Below are 19,504 nucleotides of genomic sequence, written 5' to 3' on the forward strand. Positions count from 1 at the left end.
TTGTCCTGGATTACCATGGCAATCACAAAGATTCTAATGTCCAACTGTGATGCCAACTCATTACAACTAGAATGACTGATGAAGGGTCTCGGCCTGAAACGTCGACTGTTTATTCATTTCCATAGATTCTGCTGAGTTCGTCCAGTATTTTGTTTGTGTTGCACGCAGAATTACTTGTCCAGGTTATTCCAACATCTCAAATATAGGAAAGGCAAGGGCAGTACTAAGCCAACCAGTGATTTGGTGGTATTTGCACTGGACTTCAAGGCGAGTGGTCCCAGGTTCAAATCCAGCTGACTCCTTGCATGCTTTCCATAGTGCTGGGTTGATCATCGAGCTGGCAACTCAGCATTGTAAATAAAGGACAAATACTGCACTAAGAAATGGCAAGGTTGTCGCCCGATGTGCCTCAAGGTGCAGAAGAAACAGCAACAAGGGCAGTAATGTAAAGGAGCACCACAGCCTGCAGGTTAGTCTTTGCCTCAAGACCTGCTGACATAGAAGTACATCGCTGTTCCTCCATCATGGAAGAAATCCTAGAATTCCCCCCACCCCGACAGTCCTTTCATCGGAAGGACTTCAATGATTCAAAGTGAATCACGACTAACTTGTCAAGTGGACAATAAGTTGCTGGTCCCCTGAAAATATTTTTTTTTAAAAAAGCGTTGATTATATTAGACTTAGTTTACATAGTACACTCGGTATAGTCAAGGAGCCGTCTGGCAGCTCCATTCTGAACGTCTGCAGTTATTCCAATCGTTTTCACCTATGATTTGTCTGATGGTTCTAATCAAGATGGCATCTTGATTCTTAATCAGATCTCGCAATATATAATTTTCCAATTCATCAATGTCATCAATCAGAAAACAATGAACACCTATATAGTGGCTTTCAAGGCCTCAAAAGCCCATAAAACCCTTCCAAATATTCATTTTTAGATGGCATCTAACATACTTCCACATTAAACCCACATCATTCAAAGCCAGCAGCCTATATTCTAACTTTCCTTTTTACCACTTTATTCTTGTCATTCACAGAAAGTTGCTGCTGGAAAGGATGGTATTTATTGTCAATCCTCAAAAGGTTTCCTAAGGGTTAATTCATCATAAGCCACAGGTCTAGGGTCGCAAGTATCGAGCCTGCTTATGCCACTTACATTTTAGTTATGAGACGCGCAGATACGTAAGAAAGTGAGAAGTTTTCTCCTCTAGTCCAATTATCTATAACTGGAGAGCATCGGTTTAACATCAGGGTTGAACAAGCATTTGAATCTGCAAGGCATAGTTGGCCTCAGATTATGCTAGCAAATGGAATTGGTATAGGTGGATGCTTAAGGGTCAGCATCGATTTGGTGAACGGGAGGCCTCTTCCTTTGTTATGTGACACTGTACTTTTAGGGCTCCCTGAAGTACAACAGAATCCGGCAAGAATGGCAAATTTTCTTCCTTAGAGGATTATCAGTGAACTGTGAAAGAATATTTATATAACAATGTGGTTGATTCATAATCATTATTACTCATACTAGACCTTTATTCCGAAGTTTAATAAATTGCTTGAAATTATATTCCCTAGAGGTCATGAGTTTGGGGGATTAATGCACCAGATCTAATGGTGCTCTAATATCGCAATAATCGTACCCTCCTGATACAGCAAAACCTCATTTAAAAGTTGCATCTGTATGGTTGCATTCTGTTGTATAGAATGTGAACACAGTTGTTCATATTGTGCGGTTGCACAAGACAGGAGAGGCCCCTTTCAGCCTATCAGATCCAAGCTGGTCATTTTGTCCATTTACACTCATTTTGTTTGCTGTCATTTTCTGTATTCTTCTACACCTTGTCAATACCACCTCCATCTCCTCTGGTGATGATATCCCAGATATCCAGTATTAAAAAGAACTTACCCTTCAAATCTATTTTAAACTCCTTCTTTTCACCTTACATCTACTTTTGATACACTTGCCATGGGAAGAAGACTTTATCACCTACCGTATCCGTGTCTCCTATTATCTGAATATATCTCTATCAAGTCACTCCTTAGTCTCCTTCACTCCACGGAAAACAAACTCACTCTCTCTCTATTAGAAGGTCCTCCAGTCCAAGAAGCAACCTGTACAACCACATTCTCCAGAAATGTGCGCACAGCTCCAAGTTGCAGCATGACATGCTAAATTTCACATTTTATGCCCAGATCTATGAAGGCAAGCACATTATATGCCTTCTTTATTAACCTATCTATTTGTATTTTCACTTCTAAGGAACTCTGGACTTGATCTCCAAGACGTCTCTATTCTTTAATATTCCTCAGTACTCTACCATTTACTCTATATGTCCTACCCATCTTTGATTTGCCAAAGTTTATAACCTTGCACTTGTCAGGATTAAATTGAATCTGCTATGAATGAAGATAGATCTTCAATCTACCCAACTTTCCCTGTTGTCGATCCTTGTTGTGGCTTTCGACAAACATCCTTGTTATCCACAACATCACCCATTTTTGTAGGAATTGCGTCTCCTGAAGCCTGACATCTACCCCTGCTCCCGATGGATATGGAGAGGTGTGTGTACAGTGGTACTTGAAGGGGAAGTATGTGATTCTGGACTTGTGTATCTACCTCAACAGGTTTAACTATTTGTTTTGAAATCTCTCAGGAAGTGATTACCATTCTTTTCTGGATCTTTACTACTGTAATCACTCAAGTTAATTGGAACTGATAACTTGAGTTTCTCCGTGGTTGCCGTATAAAGTGCTTCACGAGCATTGCTCAGCTTTTGGTATGTAGGTGAATTGCTCTCTTATGAAATTGAATAGACTTTATTTCTTACATCCTTCACATACATGTCGAGTAAAAATCTCAATGTCACGTCTCTGTCTAAATGTGCAATGTGCAATCATAGTAATTTATAGTAATTTGTAATAAATGGAACAGTCAATGTAACATAGAAATACACTCAAATCAGCGTGAGTAAATCAGTCTGATGGCCTGGCGGAAGAAGCTGTTACTGAGCCTGCTTGTCATGGCTTTTATGCTGCGATACCATTTCCCAGATGGTAGCAACTGAAATAGACTGTAGTTGGGGTGACTCGGGTCCCCAATGATCCTTCGGGCCCTTTTTCCACTTCTGTCTTTGTAAATGTCCTGAATCATGGGAAGCTCACAACTACAGATGTGCTGGGCTGTCCGCACCACTCTCTGCAGAGTCCTGCGATTGAGGGAAGTACAGTTCCCATACCAGGCAGTGATGCAGCCAGTCAGGATGTTCTCAATTGTGCCCCTGTAGAAAGTTCTTAGGATTTGCGGGCCAATATCAAACTTCCTCAACCATCTGAGATGAAAGAGGTGCTGTTGTGCCTTTTTCACCACACAGCTGGTGTGTACAGACCACGTGAGGTCCCCAGTGATGCGGATGCCGAGGAACTTAAAGGTGTTTATCCTCTCAACCCCAGATCCATTGACGTTAATTGGGGTTAGCCCATCTCCATTCCTCTTGTAGTCCACAACTAGCTCCATTGTTTTTGCTACATTGAGGGAGAGGTTGTTTTCTTGACACCACTGTGTCAGAGAGATGACTTCTTCCCTTGTAGGCCACCTTGTTATTGTTTGAGATTAGGCCAATTAATGTAGTGTCATTGGCAAAGTTAATTGGCAGTTTAGAGCTGTGAGTGGCAAAACACCCAAGTTGACCAATTTTATACTGTCTATAAATGATCACAAAGGGAGTGAGGGTCATGGAGCTAGAGTAGTGTTTCTTTTGCTCTTCTACTGTATGTAAGAAAATGCCAGATGACATGGGCGCTGTGTTGAAACCCCGGTCCAGATTATTCCAGCCTCAAGACTGGAGTTTTAAGACAATTCAGATTTGTCATCCACTGAGATCTGGGTATGAGAAAACCTTTCTCCAACCCCTCCTTACTACATAAGCCCTTGAATTACAAATCAAATTGAATGTAAAATATGAACCAAAAGCACTGGTCTTGGGACCTGGAGTAGTGATGAGGAACATAATAATTGTCTTGAAGCCAAAGTCCTCCAGATCATTCATTCATATCAGATTGTTCACAAGTGTTCACAACATTTCCAGTACACAAGTGTAAAGAAGAAAAAAGTAATTGTTACTCTGGATATGATGCAGCACATAAAATTTCACATTAAGATATGGAACACAATAATAAATAAAACAATGAATATATATCCATAAGATAGCTTATATGCATAGGTTGATTATATGTATGTACATAAAGTGACACTAGGTGCAAGAGTGTCTGTACATAGAGTGACTGATAGGAAATGATAAAGGAATGATGGGTTAGTGTGTGGGAGTGTTGATTAGCCTTATTGCTTGAGGAAAGTAACTGTTTTTGAGTCTGGTGGTCCTGTTGTGGATACTACATGGCCTATGACAGAGAAAGAGGGTATTTGGCCCCTCAGATCTACACCACCTTCAGAGATTTCCCATCAGTACCATTCCCCCATCCTCTATTGCCTTCTATAAACCATTCCCTCTCCAATACCTATTAATTACTCCCACATGCCCGTGATTATAACCATATAAACCATATAACCATATAACAATTACAGCACGGAAACAGGCCATCTCGGCCCTTCTAGTCCGTGCCAAATTCTTACTCTCAGCTAGTCCCACCGACCTGCTGTCAGCCCATAACCCTCCATTCCTTTCCTGTCCATATAGTTGTCCAATTTAACTTTAAACAACAACATCGAATCTGCCTCAACCACTTCTGCTGGAAGCTCCTTCCACACAGCTACCACTCTCTGAGTAAAGAAGTTCCCCCTCATGTTACCCCTAAACTTTTGCCCTCTAACTCTCAACTCATGTCCTCTTGTTTGAATCTCCCCCACTCTCAATGGAAAAAGCCTATCCCCATTAACTCTATCTATCCCCCTCATAATCTTAAATACCTCTATCAAGTCCCCCCTCAACCTTCTACATTCCAAAGAATAAAGACCCAACTTGTTCAACCTTTCTCTGTAACTTAGGTGATGAAACCCAGGTAACATTCTAGTAAATCTTCTCTGCACTCTCTCTATTTTGTTGACATCTTTCCTATAATTTGGTGACCAAAACTGTCCACAATACTCCAAATTTGGCCTCACCGATGCCTTGTACAATTTCAACATTACATCCCAACTCCTATACTCAATGCTCTGATTTATAAAGGCCAGCATACCAAAAGCTTTCTTCAACACCCTATCAATATGAGATTCCACCTTCAGGGAACTATGCACTGTTATTCCTAGATCCCTCTGTTCTACTGTATTCTTCAATGCCCTACCATTTACCATGTATGTCTTATTTTGATCAGTCCTACCAAAATGTAACACCTCACATTTATCAGCATTAAACTCCATCTGCCACCTTTCAGCCCACTCTTCTAACTGGCCTAAATCTCTCTGCAAGCTTTGAAAACCTACTTCATTATCCACAGCTCCACCTATGTTAGTAATATCTGCATACTTACTCATCCATTTTACCACCCCATCATCCAGATCATTAATGTATATGACAAATAACATTGGACCCAGTACAGATCCCTGAGGCACACCACTAGTCACCGATCTCCAATCTGACAGTTATTCACCACCACTCTCTGGTGTCTCCCATCCAGCCACTGCTGAATCCATTTTACTACTTCAATATTAATACCTAATGATTGAATCTTCCTAATCAACCTTCCGTGTGGGACCTTGTCAAAGGCCTTACTGAAGTCCATATAGACAACGATTCTCCTACTTGCCTTAATGCTTGGGGAAAGGAATTATCTTTGAGTCTGGTGCTCCTGATGTGGATGCTGCATAACCTCCTCTCTGACGGGAATGCTTGGTCACTAACCATTCACTAGTTGTGCAATGTTAATGGATTTTTTTTTTGGGATTCCGGTATATAGTTCAGGTAGGTGGAAAATGGAAGGGATTAGGACAGGGTCTTGAATACCTTCTCTTGGTGGGCAGGTGCTTTTGACATCTTTCTTCATTCTAACGTGATGTCAGTTTATTTGTCTATCTATTCATTATATATTTGTTTGTTTGACTTTTCTTCTCAGTAACAGGCCCTTCCAGCCCAATGAGCCCATACCACCCAATTATAACCATGTGTCCAATTAACCTACTCACCGATACATCTTTGTCATGTGGGATGAAATCAGAGTACCCAGAGGAAGCCCAGACGGTCATGAGGAGAATGTAGAAACTCCTTGCAGACATTGGCAGAATTGAACTAGGGTCACTGGTTCTGTAAAAGTTTAGGCTAAGCACTATCCTACTGTACCAATGAGTTAGATTCTGCAGATTAATGACACTTTCCTCCAGAGATGATATCAGCCGACTGACCCTTCACCTGATACAAAGTCCAAACATTAGAATATAATTGCCAAAGGTTGAGTTGAGTTGGGGTCTGGAATGAAGGATAGTTGAATAAACTGAGGAAGTTTTAGAACAATAACAACTTCCATTCTTATACGGCTTTTAGTACAGCTAAATCACAGAAATGTTATGTTGATCAACAGATGGAGATGTCATCAAGGAAGCTCAATCAACTGTGCTAAGTGTAGGAATGTGGGAAAGAATTTAAATTTACCCATGTTTGGAGGGGTATGTTAAACAGTGGCCAGTCACACAAATGCATACAAATGGATGTGTACTCATTGGATTCAACAGTTCACTGCAGTGCCCAGGGTTTGACAAGCTTACATTCCTAAAGACTGTCCATACCCCAAGTTTTTCATGAGTCAGAAATGAACAAAAGTGGCGTGTGTGGGACAGCTGTGATGGGCGAGAAAGATGTTACATGAAGGGTTCTGCCCAATCCTACCAGCTCTGCCCAGGATGTGAAAGTGCCTTGTTCCCACACAGCAGAAGATGCCTGAACCCCTGTAGGAACCAACAATTTTACTGTCTTTCCTCCAGCTGGTCCTCCAGACACCTGTACATTCTTATGGGGCGAGCACGTCAGGAGATGATGACCTGGGAAGGGCCTGTACTGTGCTTCCTATGGCCATGCTGCCTCAGCTTCCCTGCCCGGCACGTGCCTTGTTTGTAAGAGTCAGAAGCAGAGGCTCTGAAGGGGTTTCAGTTTTGAGTCTCTGAACATTCCTAGGAATGGACTCAGGTGGCAGGGGGAAGAAAGAAGGGGATTAAGCAAAATGGCAAACAATAGATGAAGAAAGCTTACAGAGATCTGAAGAAAGAAACAAGAACATGACCCATTAATTGAAGATGCATCAGATTAGACCACAGAGCTGAGAAATGATGGCCAAAATGGAACTCTGAACTTTTCTGCAGATGAATGAAAATATACATTAGTAATATGCAGGCTAAAGCAGTAAAAAAATTCTTTTAGTTTAAGAATTATTCGGTGTTCACTTGCATTATCCTTATTTGTCCAGTAGGTAACAAATATGTGACTATCCTGTGATTTGAAGGACCATGAAGTAGCATTTAAAGTGCAGGCTTCCACCCCTCTTTATAAATGACCCCATTCCTGGAACTTATGCTGAGACCGATTCTGAGGCTAAAACAAGTGACTGGAAGTCCCACATTTCCAGTGTGGAGCAGGGCTCCAATATTTATATGCTCATGTTTAATGACTGGGAAATGTAAATTCATTACCCCTCCCTCTATCATTGGTGCTTTTGAATCATTCTTCATCGCTGGAATCTGGTGAGCATTGCCATGGAAACAAACACCCTCTGGTTGTGAAGCTGTGTTCCTGGCATTTCTCTACAGACTGTGAGCATCTTCTGAGGCTGGGAAATGGTGCACCGATCAGTCTGGAGCAAGGTGACATGTCATGCTTTTATATAACCTAGCATCCCAAAGCAATCAATTTAATTTAACTTTCTATTCCATATTGAGACTCCATTATTTAAAAACAATATTCCTGTTAAATAACATTCTGTATATTCTCACAGGAAGTAATAATATTGTAATTTGTGCAGATAAAACATTAATCAATAATTAATTCAAGGAATATTAACTATTAGATATTTAGACAATTTTTAATGTATTAAATTGTTGCTTTCAGTATAAGTACCCTAATTTGCTTTTAACTTATCTGTAATATTTTTCTTAAATTAGTGCTTTCCTTGGAAATAAATTGTAAGCCAGTGATAAGTGCTGATTCAAAATGGATTAATCCAGGGGCTCTGCTGAGGGGAACTACAAACTTTGTAAATAGTACTGACCTGCTTGTTAAATGAGAAGACAGAGGTTCCCCCCCCCCACACACACCTTTAATCCGCCTTCAATCAACCCACTCTAATCAGTACTGAGAGTTGTAAAATTCAGCCTGGATCTACTTAACTAATCTAGATAGACGTGAGGTAAAACAGAGCAATAGAAGGATAGAGAGTAAGTGAGGGAGGGAGGGAGAGAGAGAGAGAGAGAGAGAGAAAGAAGGGAAAATTAGAATACAGGTGATTCTGAATGTTTTGTTTCTCCTGAAAATTGTTGCTCTCTGGTTATCTGACTCGATCTGTGGGGCCCTGTTCACATCAGGTGTACCACGTGACTCTGCAGCTACCAGGGAGTAATACAGGTAAAAAAAAAATTAGCTGGATCTAACTGCCTTTGCCCATGCATTATTAAATGAATGTAGAACGGGTTGCTTACATCATTGTGAATAAGGCTGAAGTTTAGCATTGTTGTGGGATTCAGTACTGAAAACAGAAGAACCTAGCAGCAGCTCTTCAAGGTCTTCCCAGTGGTAGTCCTTTTCAGTATTTATTTATATCTTAATGCTTGCGTAAGCCACAAGCTCAAAGTCTTCATTAAAGCTTGGTGTGTGATTGGGCACTACAGTGTCCATCTTAGCTCCAACTCCACCCCGGCAAGTCAAAAATATGTGATGTGTCTCATCCCTACTCTGTACTTATGACAATTACAGTGGAATAGAAGAATCAGCCTTTCTGTGGTGGAGATAAAGGACTTATCATTGTAAACAGTCTGTGGATAGATATTTTAAATGATATTTTCGGGACAGCCACTGCATCTTGTTAACAACAGCAAGAGTGGACATGGCTCAATGTGTTGGTATTTCATTTAACTACCGCTGTGCCTCTGTTAACCAGGCCAGAGAACTATATAGATTTGGGTAACTAGGGCAAGTGGACGTCTCCACCAAGCTCTCCATGCGGGTGGGGCTGTTGTTGGTTATCACAACTCTACATGTTGCCATGCTTAAAGCACCCAAGGCCAAAAATGTCTCTTGGGTAAGTACTTTATGTTCAAATTTGTGGCTGGAATATGGATATTTTATAGTTTAAGAATGCAATATTGTCATATTCAGCTGGTGTTTACTTTCAGACTTTTAATTGTAAATTAATAAGTTAACTCAAATCTTTTACTTTATAAATGCAGTTTAGTATTTGGCAAAATTTGCTGCTTTAGTAGTTTTCAAAACTATCAGACAAACTTTTGACAAGATATGTTTTCCTGATGTGTGATAAATTAAGATGTTCTATCATCTTAGTCACAGAGTAAACATAACCGTAGTGAAGGCGTAACTGATCTCATTCATTACAGTTTTATTATTGCATGGACTTCGATTTTTTTTCTAAAAGTAATGAAATCTCTGAAGGATATATATCTAATGATAACCTAGAAACTGATTAGAGATTCTGCAGATTTTATTTCAGATTAATTAAAGGGTCATGGAGTGTGATAATATCTGTTACACCTTTCTGCTCATTAGGCTAAAAGGACATTAGGGAAAATGGATTAATTTTATTTGTAAAAGAGATTTGAGGTAGATTGTGTTTGTAATGGAGGGAATGATGAAAAGCAGCGTACATGGATTACTCAGTCTCACAGGGATTGTTTCTGAAAATGAGAAAGTTGAACACTTTGAGACTACACCTGCTGAACCAAAAAATACAAGAAAACAGATGGATAGATTGTAAATCCGAAAGGAGTTTAGATTAAGCAAGCTGCATATACACACTCAATCCTTTCATTATCATCGTATATACCTTAATGCTTTTTCATTCAGTAAATGAAACCTCAATGGCTTTCTATGAATCTTTTGTTTTTTTTTATATTTATATATGTGCCATCTCAACCAACTCGAAATGAAAACAGTTCCTGCAATAGGGTATAAAGCAGGAAGAACAGATGCCAGTTCTAGTTAGAGATTAATTCTTTTAATATAAAGTGCTCCACAACCTAAATCCAAGTTGATTTGGTCATTCTTTGTGAGCCTCCTATTATGAGTTGTATGCAATAATTCTGTGATCCAGATGTTATGGTGATGGGCACCATGTTAACTTATTACATGACTTTAATTAAACAGGATGACCTACTTTGCTTTTCAAATATTATCAGTTCTGTTAGTGGGGATAGGCACTGTGTTTACAGTGAATTTTCAAGCTTGGTGGTCAAATATCATCTATTTGGAAATGGAGGATAAAGGCACTTTGAATTCAATATGAAAGTTAGTCAGGCAAGATTAAAAATTCTTGCTGAACTTGAAAATGAAATTAGATGATTGTATGTAATATTTAAGTGTGGCAATGTTTTCTGCATTCATCAAAAATTACAATTCTGGAGCTATCCTTGCAAATTAATGTGTTGAAAACAGTTTCAATACATTCCTGTAAAATTACCTTCCCCTTGAAACATTCTAAAAGAAAAATTATGAAGTGTTGTGAAATTTTGTTTTGACTCATCTGCTTCAATGACACATCACCAGTGAGAATGGTAATTAAAAACCTCTACCTACTCATAGTGCAAATTAAGAAGTGCAAAGAACGTCTTAAATAATGTACAACAGCTCAAATGTCACTAGAAATAACAGATGAGCAATTTTGTAGCTAAATTTACACCAGGAGCAACATTAATGCCTAAAGGGACAATATAATTGCAAGAATCGGTGGCATGAACTGGTGGGCATTTTTATCTCCCACCCATCGGCAATTTCCTATCTGAGCTGCCTGCCTTAGAGAAGCCAATGAAGATGGCAGATGCTTTCCAAGGATGCTGGGGACATGGGATTGAATCACCCTGCATGGCCTCAAAGTAACACAAGTGAAAGACCATCTGCTTGCCCATTGGCAAATGATGTTGCATATGGCAAAGGAGATACAGAAAGTGCAGACAGTATGGGTGCATCTCAGAGATAATCCTTAAAGAGTAATGTTGAAAATCATGTTGATGTTTAATGACTTGTAATGCAGAGTGTTCTGAAACTTCTACGGAAATTTCAATTGGATTTAAGATGAACAATTTTGGTTAATGGATATGGAATATAACATATATGCATACATACACATATGTTCCTCTCCATGCCTTGTGGTGCATCGGGCAGCGACTTTGCTGTTCCTTTAGCATTTATGTCTGTTTTTTACGAGGCCAAGTTGCTAGCTCACACCAGCATGAATTAAAAGTGTGCAGGGAGCCGACAGGATTTGAACCCAGGACCATTCACCTCGAAGTATAATAAGTATACAACTAGACCACCAGCAGGCTGATATGATGCATACTTAAGCATACATATATATATTTATACATACACACACACACACACACACACACACACACACACACACTTTTTATATATAGATAGATATGGCATGGTGGCACATGGCTGTACGGTACCAGTGGCCCAGGTTCAGTTCCCGCTTCTGCCTGTATGGAGTTTGTACTCTGTCTGTGAGACCACGTAGCATTTGTCTGGGAACTCCAGTTTCCTCCCACAGTCCAAAGGTATACCAGTTGGTTGATTAATTTGTCATTGTAAATTGTCCCATGAATAGGCTAGGATTAAACTGGGGGGATTGCTGGGCAGCATGACTTGAACGGCCAGAAGGGCCTATTCCACACTGTATGTCAATCAAAAAAATGTTTAAAGCCTGTTTTTGAGGTGAGGTGAGTGGGTGGGGAAGTTTAAAGGAGATGTGCGGGTCACAGCGAGTATTAGGCTACCAGTGGTTGTGGTGCAATCAGGTATGATCGTGGCATTTAAAAGACTGTAAGATACTGTAGGTATATGGATATGCAGGGAATGGAAGGATATGGATCATGTGCAGAGAAAGTGATTTAGTTTAACTTATAACCATTTTGAGGGCAGACATGATAGGCTGATGAATGTTTTATTCCTCTTTGTGAAGATTCGGTCTGTGGACAAGGACAAGAGAATGTGACTGCGAGTGAGGTGGGTGGTGGGATCCAAGTGACAGTGCTGGAGGAGCCTCAGTGCTTGCGCTTGCCCAACAGGTTTTTGCTCCCTGTGTGGATGAGAGTGGGGGCTGTAGGAAGGATGAGCAACCTAACTGTGGCACCGTAGTTCATGGGGCCATTCAAGAGGGGGGAAAGAAGAGAAATGTCGTGGTAATTGGAGTAGTAGAGTCAGTGGAATAGACAGAGTTCTCTGATGCAAGGACAGAGCATCCCAAAGGCTGTGTTGCCTGCCTGGTGCCCGGATTCAGGACATCTTATTTGACCTGCAGATGAATTTGCAGTGGGAGGAGAAAGATCCAGTTGTCTTGGTTGTGTGGGTACCAATGACATAGGTAGAATGAGGAAAGAGGTTCTGCTGAGGGAACTTGAGCAGCAAGGGACTACATTAAGAAGCAGAACCAAAAAGGTAGTAATCTTTGCATTACCACCTGAGCCACATGCAAGTTGGCCTAGGGTCAAGTAGATTAGAAATTAAAATGTGTGGTTCAAGGACTGGTGTGGGAGAAGTGGGTTTGAACTCATGGGAAATTGGCGCCAGTACTGGGGAAGGAAGGAGCTGCACCAACAGAACGGGCTCCACCTGAACTGTAATGGGACCTGGATCCTAGCGAATTGCATAACTAGGGCTGTGGATAGGGCTTTAAACTAAATAATAGGGCGGTGGGTTCAACAGATTGGAGAGGTATGGATCAAGTAAAAGGGGAAAGTGTGGATAAAGAAAGCAAAAGATAAAAAAGAGAAAAGTGAGAGTGGAGTTAAGAAAAGTCAAGTGCAAAAGAGAAAAAGATTACACGATTTTAAAAGCACAATGAGTGTAAGGGCACTTTATCTGAATGCCCGTAGTATTCAAAAAAGGTCAGTGAATTTGTGGCACAAATCAATAAAAAGTGGTATGATTTAGTGGCCATTAGAGAAACGTGGTTGCAAGGTGGAGAGGATTGGGAATTAAATATCAAGGATAACAGGTAATAAAGAAGGATAAGCAGGAAGGTAAGGGAGGTGAGTAGCGCTCTTAATGAAGTTTGAGATGAGGGCGATAGTGAGAGACGATTTAAGATCTAAGGAGCAGAATGTTGAACCCATCTGAGTAGAGGTTAGGAATAGTATAGGGAAAAATCACTGCCAGGAGTTGTCTATCAGTCACTGAATAATAACATTACAGTGGCACAGGCAACAAACAGAGAAATATCTGAGGCATGTAAGAACAGGGACTTCAACTTGCACATAGATTGGGTGAATCAAGTTGGTTGAGGCAGTTTTGAGGAGGACTTCATAGAATGCATTCATGATAGCTTCCTTGAATAACATGTCACAGAACCTACAAGGGAACATGCCATCTTAAATCTGGTCCTGTGCAATGAGACAGGTAAAATTAGTGATCTTGTAGTTAGGGATCCTCTTGGAAAGCATGATCACAGTATGACTTGAGTTTCTCATACAAATGGAGGGTGAAATAGTTCAATCTAAAATGAGTAAATTATGCCTAAACAATAGAGACTACAATGGGATGAGAGAGGATTTGGCTAGTGTAGACTGGGAACACAGGCTATATGGCGGGACGGTTGAGGAACAGTGGAAGACTTTCAAAGAGATTTTTCGTGGTACTCAACAAAAGTATATTCCAGTTAAAAGCAAAGATAGTAAGAGTGGAAAGAGCCAGCCTGGGATAACTAAGGGAATAAAAGAAGGCATCAGACTAAAAGCTCTTGCATACAAAGTTACCAAGAATAGTGGGAAACTGGAAGATTGGGAAAATTTTAAAAAGCAACAGAGTACCACTAAACGAGCAATAAAGAAAGGGAAGCTAGATTATGAAAATAAACTAGCACAAAATATAAAAACGGATATTAGAAGTTTGTATAATTATATAAACCAAAAAGGGTCGCTAAAGTGAACTTTGGTCCCTTGGAGGATGAGAAGGGGGAATTGATACTGGGTAATGAGGAAATGGCTGTGACTCTGAATGACTATTTTGTGTCGGTCTTCACGGTGGAGGACACATCTAACATGCCAAAGGGAGATGTTATGGATGCCGTGGGAGGTAAGGACCACAATAAAATAGTTATCACTAGAGTTGAGCAAGCTTGTGGGCCTGAAGATAGATAAGTCCCCTGGTCCTGATGGAATGCATCCCAGGGTACTGAACAAAATGGCAGAAATTATAGTAGAGGCTATGGAGATGATTTACTAAAATTCTCTGGACTCTGGGCAGGTTCCGGCGGATTGGAAGATGGTGAATGTCACACCACTGTTCAAAAAAGGATGTAGGCAAAAGCCAGGTAACGATAGGCCAGTTAGTTTAACATCTGTAGTTGGGAAAATGCTTGAAGCTATCGTTAAAGAAGAAATAGGAAGGCACCTGGAAAGAAATGGATCCATCAGTCAGACGCAGCGTGGATTCAGCAAAGGCAGGTCCTGCTTGACAAACTTACTGGAATTCTTAGTGGACATAAGGAGTGCAGTGGACAGAGGAACACAGATGGATGTTGTTTACTTGGATTTCCAGAAGGCATTTGATAAGGTGCCATATAAAATACTTATCCATAAGATAAGGATGCATAGAGTTGGGAGCAATGTATTAGCATGGATAGAGGATTGATTGACTAATAGAAAGCAGAGAGTTGGAATACATAGGTGTTACTTTGGTTGGCAATCAGTGGTGAGCAGTGAGCCACAGGGATCAATGCTGGGCCCTCAACTGTTCATGATATACATTAACAATCTGGAAGATGGGGCTGAGCGTAGTGTATCCAAGTTTGCTGATGATACTGAATTGAGTGGAAAAGCAAATTGTGCAGAAGATACGGAGAGTCTGCAGAGAGATGCAGATAGGTTAAGTGAGTGGGCAATGTTCAGGCGGATGGAGTACAATGTTGGTAAATGTGAGGTCATCCACTTTGGAAGGGAAAATGAAAGAGCAGATTATTATTTAAATGGTAAAAAATTGCAGCATGCTGCTGTACAGAGAGGGACTTGAGAGTGTTTGTGCATGAATCACAAAAGGTTGGTTTGCAGGTGCAGCAGGCTATCAAGAAGGCAAATGGAACATTGGCCTTTGTTGCTAGAGGGACCGAATTTAAGAGCAGGGAGGTTACGCTGCAACTGTACAGGGTACTGGTGAGGCCACGCTTGGAGTACTGCATACAGTTCTGGTCTCCTTACTTGAAGAATGCTTTGGAGGAGGTGCAGTGGAAGCTAACCAGGTTGGTTCCAGAGATGATGGGGTTAGACTATGAGAAGAGATTGAGTCGCCTGGGACTGAGGCAGGAAAGTTGTTTCCACTGGTAGATGAGACTAGGGAAAATAGCCTGAAGATTCAGGGGTGTAGATTTAGGATGGAGATGAGGAGGAACTGCTTCTCCCAGAGAGTGGTGAATCTGTGGAATTTTCTGCCCAACGAAGCAGTGGAGGCTACCTCAGTAAATATATTTAAGACAAGATCTATAGTTAAGACATAGCTTTTTGTATAGTAGTGGAATTAAGGGTTATGGGGAAAAGGCAGGTAGGTGGAGATGAGTCCATGGCCAGATCAGCCATGATCTTATTGAATGGAAGAGCATGCTCGATGGGCCAGATGGCCTACTCCTGCTTCTATTTCTTATGTTCTTATGTAAAACTGGATTTGTGTTTCAACACGCACAGAATGCTGCAGAAACTCAGCAGGCCAGGCAGCATCTATGGAAAAAAACACTGTCGATGTTTCAGGGTGACACCCTTCAGCAGGACTGATTTGTGTGGGATTAGTTATATGGGTGATTGATTGTTGATTAGTACTCAGATGGGCAAATGGCCTGTTTCCATACTGTAGGACTCCAACTGGTGAATAATTGTCGCACTGTGAGTTCATCACTGAACTTCTGCTACATATGTAGTGCTAGTCGTGAATGGACCTGTTCTCAGTATCTCAATGCATTTGAAGGAGCAGGTGCAGAATATTCTCACATGAATAAAAGTAGCTGTTTCACATTTGTGAGTTTTTAATCTGCTTTATCTGTGATCCATTCTTGGTGCATTCTGAGTGGAGTGACTCCATGAAACCTTTTTAGAAGCTGTCAGCAATAGTTTTTTGTTCGGAGGCTTTATCTCAAATCAAGTCTTCCACACCTATTCTTCCAGTGTTTTGAGCTAACAATGCGGCCAGGATATTGCAACAGAGAGTGGAAAACAGAAAATCTTGTGTGGATTTCCTCAGGTGTCTGATCTCTATTGGCTCAGAGAATAAAAAATTCAAAAGATTTGGACCTTTTGTTGCACTGTGACAGCTCACATCACCGTGTTTGGATCACTTTGCATCTCGTTCATGCCTACCCTTTGTGGATGCTGTAGAAAATTAAGAAATGGCCAGCACTTGTTTATCTTTGCTGCTATAATTGAGTAATTCAATGAATTAACACATGGAATAAATTAATTTTTAACTGCTGGAGAATGATTTTGCATCATTTGGGAAAAAATAGCTGACTGTTGTTGAGACACCTAACTCAGTAAATGAAAAAGGGCATGCAGTTGAACTCACTCACTTTCCTCACCTATCTAAAGTAGCCAGAAGTTGACTATATAGGAGTTTAAGACTCAGTTGAGTGGGAGGCAAAGAAAACTGGCCCAGATCAATTCTTCCATCCATGCCAACAGTGTTACAGTAATGATCAAAGCACCACCATGTTCTCTACTGCAAACTACATTTCTTTGGTGGCCTGGAAACTTGACCCTGTATAATTACTTGCTTACAAACCATTTCAAATCTCCCTAACAAAGAAGTTAACAGCACCATCATTTTTATATTCTTGTATGCATTTGGATGTTTCTAAATATTTCTGTTTAAACTGTATATTGATCCTGTCAAAGATATTAGCTTCAAACACAAGCCAATAATGCAAATGAGAACATTAACAGGAGTGCTTTAGAGGGATTTGGGCCAATTAGAGGCATATGGAGCCAGCTTGGTGGGCACTACAGTCAGCATGGACAAGTTGGGCAGAAAGGCCTTTTTCCCTGCTTTATTACTCTATGACACAACAGATGAACAAATATTCTCCATACGTTTGAAACAGGAGTGAACTTGGGTAATTAGCTTATGTCTACAATCATTTTAGCTGTCCTGTTGTTAATATTAAGAATGTACTATCAATATATGCCTTCAAAATTAAACAAATGGAAACATGCCAAAGAACTGGCCAATATCTTTTAAACAACCTACTTTATACATGGAAAAAAATGGGCATATTATTTATTTATTGAGTACAGCATGGAGTTGTCCCTTCTAGCCTTGCTGTCCAGCAACCCCCAATTTAGCCCTAGCCTAATCATGGGGCAATTTCCAGCATCCAATTAACCTACCAACTGGTATGTCATTGGACTGTGGGAGGAAACAGGAGCATCTGAAGGAAACCTCAGTGGTTGTGGGGAGAACGTACAAACTCCTAACAGGCAGCAGCAGGAATTGAACCTGGGTCACTGGTAATATAAAGCGATGTGCCAACAGCTACGCTACCATACCACTGTTATCTACAGTGGATTAGTATTAGTGACACAAACCTACTTGTATATGACCTCAAAAGGACTTAGTAAGTCGACGTTTTGGGGATCAGTGATGATATTTGTGAACTGCAGGGTATATATGGAAGTCTTCTTCTCTTACAGCAAATAATATAGCCTTCCTGAAAGAACTCAAGTCAGAAAGGTTTGGGGGGACATTGGGGGGAACTTCTTCACTCAGAGAGTGGTGGGAGTGTGGAACGCGCTGCCATCTTATGTGGTAAATGCGGGCTCACTCTTAAGTTTTAAGAATAAATTGGATAGATACTTGGATGGGAGAGATCTGGGGGATTATGGACTTGGTGCAGGTTAATGGGACTAACGGAATAAAGTTTTGGCACAGACTAGAAGGGCCGAATGGCCTGTTTTCTGTGCTGTAGTGTTCTATGGTTCTATGGTTCTAATTTCCTAACATGATGGAAGTCATATCTTTTGAAGGTCTCCTGGTGTCAACTTTCCTCCCAAAGCCATTCCAGCCTTCAATAATAAGGTTTGGCTTGGCAGAAGATCCTCGCTGCTGAAGCTGTTGTCACGAGTGCCTCAGGGCTGAGAAAAGAGCACAGGGCTATGCAGATTTGTGGGAAGGGAAACAGAACAAAGCTGACACAAAACCAGCTGAGAAGACTTTGATAGCCAGCCAAAACATACCCTCTGGGTTCATTGGCTGTAAAATCAAGGAATGAAAGACACATCAGAACACAACTAAAAACGTGTCAACAAGCTCAATTAGAAAAGATAAGTGTATATGATCTAATATATTTGCAGCCATTCTTCTTCATTCGTATAAATGAATTTGACATGTCTGACCTAATGAAGCTCAGAGGTCCATTTCTCCAGTCAGGGAATCATCACTTCTGAGAATATACTTGAATCATTTTCTCTGTGCATCAGATATACTCGTGCCAGGATGGTGCTCTATATCGACTGAGAGCTTTGAGAGACTGGTGATGGGATTGCAAATGATTTATCCTGTCTGATGGTGCCAATGGGCCTCAATGCTGAAGATGGTCTGAGAGAGGATCTTGAGCTCATCCTGTCAGTGGATGTTGATTTTGTTTGCATTTCCTCTCGGTGGTTCTGGAGGATCTTGTGGAGATATTAATGGAACATCTATAGTACTTCATGATTCCTGTCCTATGTAGTACATTTCTCAGAGGCAAATAGGAGGGCAGAGACTACTGCAGCTTAATGTAGCATGAACTTTGTGCTGGATTATGTTGTGCTTGACATTGAGGGAGAGTACAGAGAGACACCCAGAGGCCAGCTGTGCAGGACATCCAACTGAACTTTATTGATAGGACTGCTTGTGCAATATGTGAACTCCACCCATGTGGGAGTGGCTAATTGAGTGGTATAGGACTAACCCATTAATTACCACAACAGATTTCATGTTTCAGTCTTCAAATTCTCTTCCCATTAGGCAGTCAAAGTTTATACATTGGTAAATTGCTCTCCCCCCATTGATGCTGCTTGAGCCCTGGAGTTCCTCCAGTAGATTGTTGTTGCTCCAGATTCCAATATCTACAGTCTCTTGTGTCTCTGATTTTTCCTCTTAGCCTTGGGCTCAGCTGCTATCTTCATGATCTAAAGCAGAAATGCTGACAATCAAGAAGCAGTGAGAAATAAATTAGACATTCAGAGTTATGGGCAATGAAGAGCCAAATGGATCAAATGCTGTGTTTGGTCTGGATCAGAACATATGAAAGTAGGAATCCATTTAGAGAATGGAAGCTTCACATAACATTTGGAATTTTGTGAGGTACGATCTTCTACTCCAGT

At 40.7% G+C, this 19,504-nt stretch overlaps 1 protein-coding gene and 1 long non-coding RNA gene across 4 annotated transcripts in view; one reads left to right on the forward strand and one right to left on the reverse strand.

Moving 5' to 3' along the window:
- Window positions 1-19,504, forward strand: part of LOC140195467 (voltage-dependent L-type calcium channel subunit beta-2-like) — a 331,456-nt gene that overhangs the window by 110,300 nt on the left and 201,652 nt on the right. The window contains exon 1 of one of the 3 annotated variants that reach the window (XM_072253797.1): window positions 8,901-9,228. The exons of the other annotated variants lie outside the window; for them this stretch is intronic. Coding sequence (XP_072109898.1) covers window positions 9,148-9,228 — 81 coding nt within the window. The 5' untranslated portion in view covers window positions 8,901-9,147. Of the gene's footprint in view, window positions 1-8,900; window positions 9,229-19,504 lie in introns of those variants that run through there. 3 annotated transcript variants of the gene reach the window in all.
- Window positions 19,001-19,504, reverse strand: part of LOC140195469 (uncharacterized) — a 61,645-nt gene continuing 61,141 nt past the window's right edge. The window contains exon 3 of the long non-coding RNA XR_011885474.1: window positions 19,001-19,309. This is a non-coding gene — a long non-coding RNA (uncharacterized lncRNA). The remainder of the gene's footprint in view (window positions 19,310-19,504) is intronic.

Source organism: Mobula birostris, chromosome 3 (assembly GCF_030028105.1).
Source record: "Mobula birostris isolate sMobBir1 chromosome 3, sMobBir1.hap1, whole genome shotgun sequence".
NCBI classification, from domain to species: Eukaryota; Metazoa; Chordata; class Chondrichthyes; order Myliobatiformes; family Myliobatidae; genus Mobula; species Mobula birostris.